Source organism: Balaenoptera borealis (genome assembly GCF_965194805.1).
Source record: "Balaenoptera borealis genome assembly, chromosome: 11".
NCBI classification, from domain to species: domain Eukaryota; kingdom Metazoa; phylum Chordata; class Mammalia; order Artiodactyla; family Balaenopteridae; genus Balaenoptera; species Balaenoptera borealis.
The window spans coordinates 7,681,618-7,693,626 of NC_138868.1; the positions used below are offsets into that span (position 1 = coordinate 7,681,618).

General features: G+C 57.3%; 1 protein-coding gene across 1 annotated transcript; it reads left to right on the forward strand.

Annotated features, from left to right (window-relative positions):
* Positions 1 to 730: 730 nt before the first annotated feature.
* PYGM (glycogen phosphorylase, muscle associated) lies at positions 731 to 12,007 on the forward strand. Its single transcript, XM_082344031.1, has 20 exons — positions 731 to 1,039; positions 2,102 to 2,203; positions 2,292 to 2,370; positions 2,455 to 2,558; positions 2,936 to 3,067; positions 4,355 to 4,466; positions 4,553 to 4,635; positions 5,039 to 5,182; positions 5,517 to 5,609; positions 5,856 to 6,002; positions 6,147 to 6,310; positions 6,607 to 6,721; positions 7,279 to 7,380; positions 7,722 to 7,869; positions 8,171 to 8,229; positions 8,357 to 8,498; positions 8,941 to 9,148; positions 11,082 to 11,216; positions 11,427 to 11,493; positions 11,597 to 12,007. Exons 1-20 carry the CDS (start codon positions 797 to 799, stop codon positions 11,744 to 11,746), a joined length of 2,529 nt encoding a protein of 842 aa, XP_082200157.1. The 5' UTR covers positions 731 to 796; the 3' UTR covers positions 11,747 to 12,007.
* Positions 12,008 to 12,009: the final 2 nt, after the last annotated feature.

Consider the following 12,009-nt stretch of genomic DNA (forward strand, 5'->3'; position numbering starts at 1 on the left):
CCCTGGAACCCGGGGTCCTGGTCCCCCTTCTCCCAGCCACCCAGTGTCCTCTGCTAGCTGCCCTTCTTCTGTTCGGGGTACCCTGATCCTCAGCGCCTGGGCCTTCAGCCTGTGGGGAGTCCTGGCCCCTCTTGCCACATGTGTCCTCCCCACCCGGGTGCAGGGCCACCGTGGAAGCTTGACCAGAGGGCATCCCGCCTGTGGTTTGCAGCCTCTTGCGTGAAGGTCTAGAACCGAAGTCAAGCTGCTCTGATGGAGGCTGGGCCTCCTGCCACCTGTCCGCCTTTGACAGCCCCCTCGGCCTCTCCAAGGAGCCCTGATTGAGGGCCCGCAATCAGGCTGCATCCTTCATCTATAACCCAGGAGAGGGGTCCAGATCAGGGTGACTGACCTCAACCAAAGTCACAGCCCAGAGGCTCCAGTCAAGCCTCAGGCCTCTCAAGCCAGCGCTCTGCCTGCTGCATCTTGTCTCTGACCCTGCAAAAGGCAGGGACGGGGAAAGAAGACAGCAGACCCCAGTGTGTGAGGCCTGGCAGAAGTGGGTCAGCGCAGGGCTGCGAATGAGCCAGGGTGGCCCTCCCTGTCCTGTGTGGAGCTCGGCCCTGCCCTCCCTGCCCCTCCTCTCCTCCCCTCACCCCAAAATAGCTCCCCGAGCGGTCAAGCCAAGACCCTCCCATCGAGGGAGGAGGCGGGGCACGTTGCCCAGAGCCAGGCTTTAAAGCACCAGCCGGCTGGGGATCTCCACTCAGGCCGCCCACCCGTCCACACAGTCAGTCCGGCCCGCCCTCCCGCAGCCATGTCCCGGCCCCTGACAGACCAGGAGAAGAGAAAGCAGATCAGCGTGCGTGGCCTGGCTGGCGTGGAGAATGTGACCGAGCTGAAGAAGAACTTCAACCGGCACCTACACTTCACCCTCGTGAAAGACCGCAATGTGGCCACCCCTCGAGACTACTACTTTGCGCTGGCCTACACCGTGCGTGACCACCTCGTGGGCCGCTGGATCCGCACGCAGCAGCACTACTACGAGAAGGACCCCAAGGTGCTGCTTGGGGCACCCCGGGAGGGGAATGGGCTGGGTCCCCCTGCCTGGGGGCTGGGAGATCTTGACCAAGTGGCAGCCCCTCCCTGGGGTCAGGGCTCTCTGCAGCAAAATAAAGGGTCACTCCAGGTTCCTGAGGTTGGAGGATCCAGGGGTGCCAGGTGCAATGGGTTGCTGGGGCAACCCAGGGGGAGAAATCTGGGACGGGGACAGGTCAGGGGGCTCGGGTCAGGTAGGCTGGTTGCAAAGGCCCAGGGCTCACTCAGAGAATGGAGGGGCTTCTGGGGGGCATGAAGACCCCTGTGGCCTGGGTTGGACCCTAAGTGGAAGGACATACTGAATGCGTGCGTGGTGTGTGTGCTGGTGCAGCGCATGGGGCGTAGCTGGGGCAGCTGGGGTGGTGAGATCAAATGTCTGTTGGGGTCACTGGTAAATGTCAGCAACCTGACACTTCTGGGCAGGAGTGGGGGAGGGCCAGGGAGGGGACCCAGGGAACCAGGACACCAGGCACCATCAGCATCCTGGATCCTGGCGGCTCTCCGTCCCCTTCTTGGGACTGAGGCTTGAGGGCCAAGGGGCCCTCTGCAAGGACGGGAGGTGGCCAACTCTAGCCCTGCGTCATGTGTGACCTTGAGCCAATGACTTCTTTCTCTGGGACTGGCTTTCCCCTCTGGGGAGCACTTGGAGGGGCTTCCCTATGTCCTGACTCCCTGATGGGCTGTTGGCAGGATTGCATGCGATGGAAGGAGTTCCTACCTCTCCTAGGCACCTCTCCTAGCCCCTGAGGTAGATATGGCCAGCCCCATTTTCCAGATGAGGAAACTGAGGCTCAGAGAAGAAAAGTGATTTGTCCAAAGTCAGAAGAAATGCTGGGACCAGAATCTTGCCTGTTGGGTCCCAAAGCCTGAGAAGGGGGGAGAAATGGAGGCAGGGCTGGAACATGCTGGGGCCTAGGAGTGGGGCAGGAAGTATGAGAGGTGCAGGCCCAGCTGGGCCTGGCTGAATGTCAGTGGGTGGCCTTGACGCCCTCCCCTCCACCTCCCCACCTGTCTCTCTGGGCAGAGGATCTACTACCTGTCTCTGGAATTCTACATGGGCCGGACGCTACAAAACACCATGGTGAACCTGGCCTTGGAGAATGCCTGTGATGAGGCCACCTACCAGGTGTGTAGGGGTGGGGCAAGCCTTGGGGCTTGGGAGATTGACCTGCTGGCCCTTGGCCCTGACGCCTGCCATACCCTCCCGCCTCTAGCTGGGCCTGGACATGGAGGAGCTGGAGGAAATCGAGGAGGACGCAGGGCTGGGCAACGGGGGCCTGGGCCGGCTGGCGGGTAAGTAAGCAGGGTGGCAGGGGATTGGACAGAAGGGTTCCTTTGTGCTGCGTCTCTGACACCCACCTCCATGCACACCCCTAGCCTGCTTTCTGGACTCCATGGCGACACTGGGCCTGGCTGCCTATGGCTATGGGATCCGCTATGAGTTTGGGATTTTTAACCAGAAGATCTCTGGGGGTTGGCAGGTGAGTGACCTTGGGCCCTGACCTTGTAGTTATGATGGAGAAGACCCCTATTTGTTCATTCATCTGCACATAGATCCAGAACCAGCCCCAGCCTTGGTGGAAAACATCCTTGCCCCTTCCCCCTGGCCCCGAGCCAGTTGTTAGCTCCTGGGATAGGAGGTCCACACCTGTGGAACGTCTCAGACTCTCATACACACACCGTGTCCCCTTGGATATTCCACCAGACCAGGGGCCCACCTATCCCAAAGTCCTTCATTTACACCCTCCCTGTATAGGGCACATTAAGGCCACTGCTCCTGCCCTACTCACCACCTGCTGTGGTGTGAGCCTGGCTCTGACACTGCCTTCCTTTCTCCCCTGACCTGCCTTGGGCTCAGATGGAGGAGGCTGATGACTGGCTTCGCTACGGCAACCCCTGGGAGAAGGCCCGACCCGAGTTCACACTGCCTGTGCACTTCTATGGCCGAGTGGAGCATACCGACCAGGGGGCCAAGTGGGTGGACACGCAGGTGAGAGGGAAGCCAGGGAGCGGGGGGTGGTGGCGGGAAATCTAGTGAGGAAGAGGGGAGGAGGTTCTAGAGGAAACAGGGAGAAATAAGGACAGAGCCTGGAGGCTACTGGACCTAGTGCTATTTTATAATGGATGCCACTGAGGCTCAGAGAGGTTAAGTGACTTATTCGAGGTCACACAGCTAGAACCAGGAGAGGCTGGAGACACGGTCACAGGGGAGCCAGACCAAGTGCAGAGCCTGGGAGGAGGAGAGAGGCCGCCCTACTCTACCAATGCTTCTCCCCTGACCTGGCTCCTTTCCATCACCCCACAAGACTCATCAAAGGATAATCACCGAGTCTTGGCCCCCCTGCACATCTGAACTGGGGGCTTGATGGGAAACAAAGCAACAGCCCAGAAAGGGGGACAGGGGAGAAACTTAAAGCCTGGAGAGGGCAATTGACTTGTTCAGGGTCACAGAGCAAGTTAGAGGCAACCTGAAGCTAAACGAGGTGTCCAAATCCCAGCTCAGCCAGTTCTCTTGCTGTGGCTGCAGGTCATCGGCCTCCAGATAGCTGCACAGCAACCTCTAGACTTTCAGAATCAGAGTTTGTTCTGCTGTCCTCCACGCTAAGGTCCAGCAGGGCTCTGGCTGCCCACCTAGCTCTATGCTCTTGGGCCAATCCCTTCCCTCTCTGAGCCGCAGCTTTCACTCTGCTCCAATCAGAGGCTACTTAACGTTGGGGAGGGAGGCGTGGGTGTGCCCCCGCCCCGTGGTAGCAGGCAGCTATCGGCAGCAATTATTGATGTTTGCTAATTGTGGGAGGTGGGGCCAGCATTAGTCACTGCTAATTAGCCCTGTGGTCAACCAGGCGTAAGCCCTTTGGATGGACTTGACCTCCGTGACCCCCTCAGCCAGGCCCCATGATTCCTCCCAGCCCTTCCATGAGTCCAGAGTGTCCTCTAGACTGTGCTCAGGCCGGCGGCCAGCTCATCCCCGTCATGGCAGAGTGGCCACCAACAGGGCCCCACCCTGGGCTCCGAGCTCCTCCCCGCCTCCTCCTGGAATCCTCACAGCAGCCCAGCAAGGAGGGGCATGGGGGTGTGGGGAGGCACTGGGAAGTCCTCTCTTTATGGACGAGGTCCAGAGAGGTTGGCGGGGTTGCTTGTGGTCACCCAGAGTTGGGACGAGAACCCGGTGTGGGGAGTTGGCGGAGTGCAGGGACAGAGGCCGGAGTTCCGGCTCTCAGGGCCTCTCGGGCACGGCAGATGCCCACCTCTTGACGCCACACCGGGTGCCCCGCAGGTGGTGTTGGCCATGCCTTACGACACACCCGTGCCCGGCTACCGCAACAACGTCGTCAATACCATGCGCCTGTGGTCTGCCAAGGCCCCCAATGACTTCAACCTCAAGGACTGTGAGTTCAGCCAAAGCCAGCAGCCCCTGCCCACCCCGGCCCACACTCGACCCAAGCCTGACCCTGTCCCCACGTTCGTTCCTCAGTCAACGTCGGTGGCTACATCCAGGCTGTGCTGGACCGCAACCTGGCTGAGAATATCTCCCGTGTCCTGTACCCCAACGACAATGTATGTTACCCCCTGGGCTGGGGACAGGAAGCCAGAGTGCATGGGAGAGGGCAGGAGAAGGGGAGTGACACTTGCCGGTGCCCTAGTCACACCCAGGGCATATTGCTGGCCCCTGTGTGTCCTGTTCTTCCCCCAAGTTCTTTAAGTGGGAGGATGCCTGAGTCCTGGGGGCAGCAGGTTAGGGTGGGGCACTTTGGATGAGCCGCTCCCTGGTAACAGCCACAATACTCCTGGTCCTTATCCCTCCCTCCTGCTACCACCCACACTGCTGCTTCTTGGTGGGAGGAAGACCCCTGGGTCCCTGAGGTGGGGCACCTTGGTGTGGGTGGGAGTCTCCCCTGGCCACACCCACAGCAGTGTTGGGCCACCACCTTGACTCCACCCTGCCTGGCACTGTCCCCAGTTCTTTGAGGGGAAAGAGCTGCGGCTGAAGCAGGAGTACTTCGTCGTGGCTGCCACGCTCCAGGACATCATCCGCCGCTTCAAATCCTCCAAGTTCGGCTGCCAAGACCCTGTGCGCACGAGCTTCGACGCCTTCCCGGATAAGGTACCAGGCCCCAGGGAAGGCCGGCCTCTACACCTCCTGTGATGGGTGCCATCCCTCCTCCCTCCAGTCTCAGCCTGAACTGTCCATTTTATAGATGAGGAAGTGGAGGCTGGGTGTTGGGAGTGGGTGTGGGGGGATCTGCTCTCGATCCTCAATATAACCTCGCTCCCCTCTTCCTCCTGCCCCATACCTGCCCCCATGAGGGCCTCCACCCCCAGCTCAACCCTAGAACCATGAGGGGCCCTGGGGGGGTGGTGCTCTGAAGGGGCAAAGGACAGCGATCATAGCCTTGGTTTGGAGCCCAGACTGACTCCAATGGCCGCCCCCCCACCAGGTGGCCATCCAGCTCAATGATACCCACCCCTCCTTGGCCATCCCCGAGCTGATGAGGATTCTGGTGGACCAGGAGCGGCTGGACTGGGACAAGGTGGGCTTCAGGGCCCCTCCTCCACCCCTGCCTCACCCGCTGCATCTCAGGGTTCCCCTCCCAGCCTGGGGAGTGGAAAGATGTGGGTGGAGCCCCCACTGCACAGACGGCAGTGTGAGGCCCAGAGGGCGGGTGTCCTAGAACCCGGCATGGCGGTGGCAGGGCCGGGGCTCTTGGCTGCACAGTGTGTGTGGAGAGTCATCCGGCTTCAGCCCGGGGGTCCTTCCTCCCCATCCCATCTGTCAGGCATGGGACGTGACTGTGAAGACCTGTGCCTATACCAACCACACGGTGCTGCCCGAGGCCCTGGAGCGCTGGCCCGTGCACCTCATAGAGACCCTGCTGCCCCGGCACCTCCAGATCATCTATGAGATCAACCAGCGCTTCCTTAACGTGAGTGGAGGAAGCGTGGGGTGGAGGGCATGGAAAGCATGGCTCCTGAGACTGGCAGGGAGGGCTGTGGGCAGAGACCTGGGGGTAGGCGCTGGGGACCTGGGTCCTGGGTCCCCGTCCTAGCTCTGGGCTCTCCTGGCACAGCGGGTGGCGGCTGCGTTCCCAGGGGATATAGACCGGCTGAGGCGCATGTCGCTGGTGGAGGAGGGCGCGGTGAAGCGCATCAACATGGCGCACCTGTGCATCGCCGGTTCACACGCTGTCAATGGCGTGGCTCGCATCCACTCCGAGATCCTCAAGAAGACCACGTAAGACCCGCTCCCCAGACCCCGCCCCTCCCGCTGGACCCCCGCTCACCCCCTCACTGCCCGGCACTGGCCATTCACAGTCGCCCTCAGCTGGCCCCTTCCACGGGTGGCGCCGCTCTTACAAGCATCGTAGCCTTGCCGTCCGGTCCAGTCCTGTCCCCAGATGACCCCTCTTACACACAGCACCCTCCCCCTCCCCTCCAGGCCCCTTTGATCAAGAAACCAGGGTAGGGGCCCCAGGGAGGAGGCCTTCATCCCACAGGGGTGATTGGTGATCCCCCGACCCCATCCTGTAGCTTCAAGGACTTCTATGAGCTAGAGCCTCATAAGTTCCAGAATAAGACCAACGGCATCACTCCTCGGCGCTGGCTGGTTATGTGTAACCCTGGGCTGGCAGAGGTCATTGCTGAGGTGAGCATTCACGTATGGCCAGTAGGAGTCAACGCGGTCACTGCAGGGAACATCTGGGTGTGGTTGTGTATGTGGTTCACTGTAGGGCACCCATCTGAGGGCTGAAATCCATCCTGCACTGTGTTCCCCAAGCCTTGCATCTATCTGGAGGAGGGGAACCATTTTCTTGCTTGCATGAGGGTACCTTTGGGCGAATGGAGGCCCTGGCTATGAAGGTCAACCTGGTGGAGTTCACAGTCTAATGGAGGGGTTATCAGCAGGTCATATCTGAAGTGAGACCAGAAATGGGCAGAGATTGGGAGCAGGGCCCTGAGGTCAATGCCTGTCAGAGGAAAAGGCCAGGGGGAAGGCCTGTGGGGTCAGATGGGGGTCAGCCATCAGAGCTCAAGGTCAGGAGGGGAGGAAAGATTCACATACATGTACCACCCCCCAGCTGGGAGGCTGCAGAGGAAGGAGCTGTCTGCAGTGGATGGGGCTTGGTTGACCTGGAAAGGGACCCCTCTGTGAGGGAGGACGGAGGAGGGACATGGGCCTAACTGAGAGCTATCTTCCCACAGCGCATCGGGGAGGACTACATCGCAGACCTGGACCAGCTGCGCAAAGTGCTCTCCTATGTGGACGATGAAGCCTTTATCCGGGATGTGGCCAAAGTGAAGCAGGTGAGGAGCGCTGCGACCTAGGACAGACCCCTATGCCAGGGCTTGAGTGGAGGGTGCTGGAGGGGCCGGATGTCTGAGTCAGGAATGGTCGATAGAGCTCATCTCTTCTGCAACCTCAGGCCATTGGTAGAAGTTGCCTGGAGTCAGTCCATGGTGGGAAGGCATCATCTGACCTCACTGGAAGAGTGCTGACATTGATTAGCAATGTCTGCCCTGATGCAGGAGTGGATGAAGGTGGCAAGGGAGACTTCTATCCTCACCTTCCTGGGAAAGAAATGAGACTGTAGGATTGCCTGAGGCTGAGGCCTATTGGTGAGCTCTCTCCACTCCCCTGCCTTCAGGAAAACAAGTTAAAGTTCTCTGCGTACCTAGAGAAGGAATACAAAGTCCACATCAACCCCAACTCGCTCTTTGACATCCAGGTGAAGCGGATTCACGAATATAAACGCCAGCTCCTCAACTGCCTCCATATCATCACAATGTACAACCGTGAGTGGCAGGGCTCCCTCTGGCTCCCGGTTCCCCCCTCTGTGTACCTCCCAGGATACTACATACTTCCTGATCAACATCTCCTTTGACCTCTTGGGACATGGAATTATCCCCATTTCACAAATGGGCAAACTGAGGCTCAGAGGGGGCGGAAGTGACAAATCTGAGGTCACAAAGCAAGTGATTGCCCAAGTCAGGGCTACTGTCTCCCAGCCCAGCCCTGGCTGGATGGGTGCTGTCAGGTGTTACTGCCCAGAGGGAAAGCCTGGCCCACTCACTGGATCCCTCCATTTCTCCACAGGCATCAAGAAGGATCCCAATAAGTTTTTTGTGCCTCGGACTGTGATAATTGGAGGGAAGGTGAGAAGCCGGGCTGCAGACCACGGCTGTGGTTCTTTGATATCCAGGTTGAGGTCAGCCTGGCTGGGTTGCAGGATGGGGGTAGGAGGTCAGGCTGTGGAGCTGACCCCAGACTGTGCTCCCACAGGCTGCACCCGGGTACCACATGGCCAAGATGATCATCAAACTCATTACAGCCATTGGGGATGTGGTCAACCACGACCCGGCGGTGGGAGACCGCCTCCGCGTGATCTTCCTGGAGAACTACCGAGTCTCACTGGCCGAGAAAGGTGGAATGCCGCCAGTGGGGACCCTAGGGAAGCTCTGATTAGTTCAGTCCCAGGAAGAGATATTAATCTCCTCTTGTTAGGGTGCTTGCACTTTGAGGAAGAATCTGGAGAGGACAATACTCAAATCATGCGGATGTCCCTTTAATGGTGGTATGGGGTGAAATTATAGGGGAGATGGGCCTCAGTGGTGCCCTTTAAATCACACAATGGAGCTGGGGGGTGGGGGGAGTCCAGGTTAGATCCCAGATGTTCAAGAATCAACAAGAGGTGGCGGGGCGGTGGGGGCAGTGAGAGGGAGACTTAGTTGGTTAAGACTGGAGGGTTGGGGTGGAGGGGACTCTGAATCTGGCTAGGCCTAGGGCCAGACTAACTCCAGAGTCTCTAGCTGGTCTGGGGCTCTTCCTGGAGCTGAGCTTGTCCCCTGCTGCCCCACCCCCCACAGTGATCCCGGCCGCTGACCTTTCTGAGCAGATCTCTACTGCGGGCACTGAGGCCTCAGGCACTGGCAACATGAAGTTCATGCTCAATGGGGCTCTGACCATTGGCACCATGGATGGGGCCAATGTGGAGATGGCAGAAGAGGCGGGAGAGGAGAACATCTTCATCTTCGGCATGAGGGTGGAGGACGTGGAAAGGCTTGACCAGAGAGGGTATGAGCTGCAATGTTCACAGTCTGTGGGCAGGAGGCACCAAGGTGCGACTGCTGGAGGGTAGAGCCGGGAGCAAGAGGCATGACTGGAAAGGCTGGTCCAGGCTGCACAAGGCCTTAGTTATGGCCATCACGAGTCTAGAAAACTTTTGGGGTAACTTATAACAAAAAAGGTTAATGAAATGGGAAAAGAAAGAAGTAACATAGAACTGAAGGAAAAGGAAGAGAAAATAATATCAACCCTAAGAGATAATATTATTTCTGGAATTGGAAGTAAAGTGAAATTCTTAGCTCCCTGGCAGCCATGGCAAAAAGGGAAATATGAGTACAGTAGTTATATCTGTGCTTGTGGTCAGAAACATAGATCTTCAGAGAAGACATTTTCCTGGCATTACATTTTTAACATTTTAAAATATGATTTTTTCTTATCATAAAAGCAGTACATGCTCACTGGTTAGAAAAATGCAAAGCCACAAAGAATAAAACAACCGTCATCCATAGTCTCATCACCCAGATTTAAAGCCACAGTTCTCTTTTTCTTCGTGTATTTATATGTGTGTGTATATAGTTTTCAAAAGTTGGGAATAATGTATGTACAATATTGAATCCTGTTATCTTAACATTGGTGAGGCATTTTCCATGTCATTAAATAGTCTTCAAGATATTTTAAATGTTTGTATAGCATTCTATCCTATGGACATGGCATAACTTATTTAACTAGTTCCATATGGTTGGACAGTAAGGTTGATTTCCCCTGTCTGTTAGGATAAACGTCCCTGGTGATGACTAACCTTTTACATTGATGTCCACATCTCTGATTATTTCCTTAAGATCATTATTAGAAGGGGATATTTCTGAGTAAAAAGTATGAGTTCTCAAGGCTCCTGATACACATTGTCAAATTGTTTTCCAGAAATTTGGTACCAGTTTACACTCCCACCAACAGCTTACAAGAGCTGGCACTGAATATTGATAGGAATTTCTCCTGTGGGGCTTGACTAGAAAGTTTAGACTTGGTCCTTTGTTGTTGTTGTTGTTGTTTTGGTTGCACCGTGTGACATGTGGGATCTTAGTTCCTTGACTAGAGATTGAACCCGCGTGCCCTGCATTGGAAGCGCGGCAGACTTGGTCCTTTCGACAGGAAGGAAATGTGAAATGTTTTGAGCAAAGTCCAACACGTTCAGAACTAGGCTCCAGATGGACACTTTTGGCTGCAGGAGGGCGGCTTGACTGGAGGGGACAATGTCTAGGTGGGGGACCAGTGTGGGGCTGACGCCAGACGGCACTGGGGGTCCCCTGCAGCAGACCGGTGCTGGGGATGGGGATTAGGGGCAGTGTTGAGGAGGCGGACTTGGTTTCTGGTTGGAAGAGAGAAAGGAAGGAAAGAGATGAGACTGGTCTTGAGAGATATGAACCCAGGTGGCTCAGGAATGGATTGTGCTGCCTTAGGAAGTGGGACGCTGGAGGAAAGTTGGTGCCAGGCACAGCGATGAGCTTGGCTGGACGGTTTGAGTTTAAGGGTGTTCCTCAGGATATACCTGTTCGCTCCTCCTGGGGCCTGAAGGCGGGGCCAGGGATGGGCTGTGGATGGTGATGCAGAAAAGCCATTCACGGAGGAAACAAACCTGTTGGGAGACAGTGGTGGTGTGTGGGAAGAAGAGCGCTTGGTTTGGGGCCTTTGGCTCTGACACTACCTTTCTGTCCTCTCTAGGCCTCAGTTTCCTCATCCACAAATTGGGGGATGAAAAGCTGAGCTGAGAAGGGAGGGGGCCTCTTGGAAAGACCTCCGGAGGGAGTGTGGCAGCTGCGGGGAGGGCAGTAGCAGGCTGGGCCTGGGTTTTGACCCTGGGGCTTGGAACTTCCTGGATTTTTGCTGGAGGAGGAGGAGCCAGGAACCCACTTCCAGGGCGCTGACTACGGCTCTTCCCCCGCAGGTACAATGCCCAGGAATATTATGACCGAATCCCAGAGCTTCGGCACATCATTGACCAGCTGGACAGTGGCTTCTTCTCCCCCAAACAGCCCGACCTGTTCAAGGCCATTGTCAACATGCTCATGCACCATGACCGGTGAGCTGGCCGGCCAGGAAACTGCACACGTGGGGCTGCTGGGCTCAGTAGGGCTCAGGTGCGGTGGGGAGGCTGGACAGGGCTTCTGGGCAGTTGGGACTAGATTCCTTTGGAAGCAGCATCACTGTTCAGGGCCTCAGAAATCCAATGGGACAGGATGGGCTTGGCCCTTGACCTCATGAAACTTCCTGCTTCTCCATTCCCCTCCAGGTTTAAAGTCTTTGCAGATTATGAAGACTACATTAAATGCCAGGAGAGAGTCAGTGCCCTGTACAAGGTGAGGGGTCCTGGGCCAGGGGTTGGCAGGGCTTTGGTGGCCCTGGTTGGGATGAGGTGGTAGGTGGGGCAGAGCAAACCCAGAGCTCCCTTTTGGCTTGTAGAACCCGAGAGAGTGGACGCGGATGGTGATCCGGAACATAGCCACCTCTGGCAAGTTCTCTAGCGACCGCACCATTGCCCAGTACGCCAGGGAGATCTGGGGCGTGGAGCCGAACCGCCAGCGCCTGCCAGCACCTGACGAGAAGATCTGAGCCTCTAGACCAGACCCAAACCTGCCCCTGAGTCTGTTGGCGATCCCTTGGGCCAGCTCCAGCTCCTCATCCAGAGGGTGGGGTACTGGAGTTAGATCTCTAAACCTCTTCCTGGAACCCCATTTCCCATCAGCCTCGAGATCCCAGTGTTCAGCGTGACTAAGGACACTGCTCCTGTCCCGTCCTCGGGCTCCCTGCCCGCTCCTATTTATGGGTCTGACCAACTTCACCCACTCCCCAATAAATTGGTTCTCCTTGGGAGC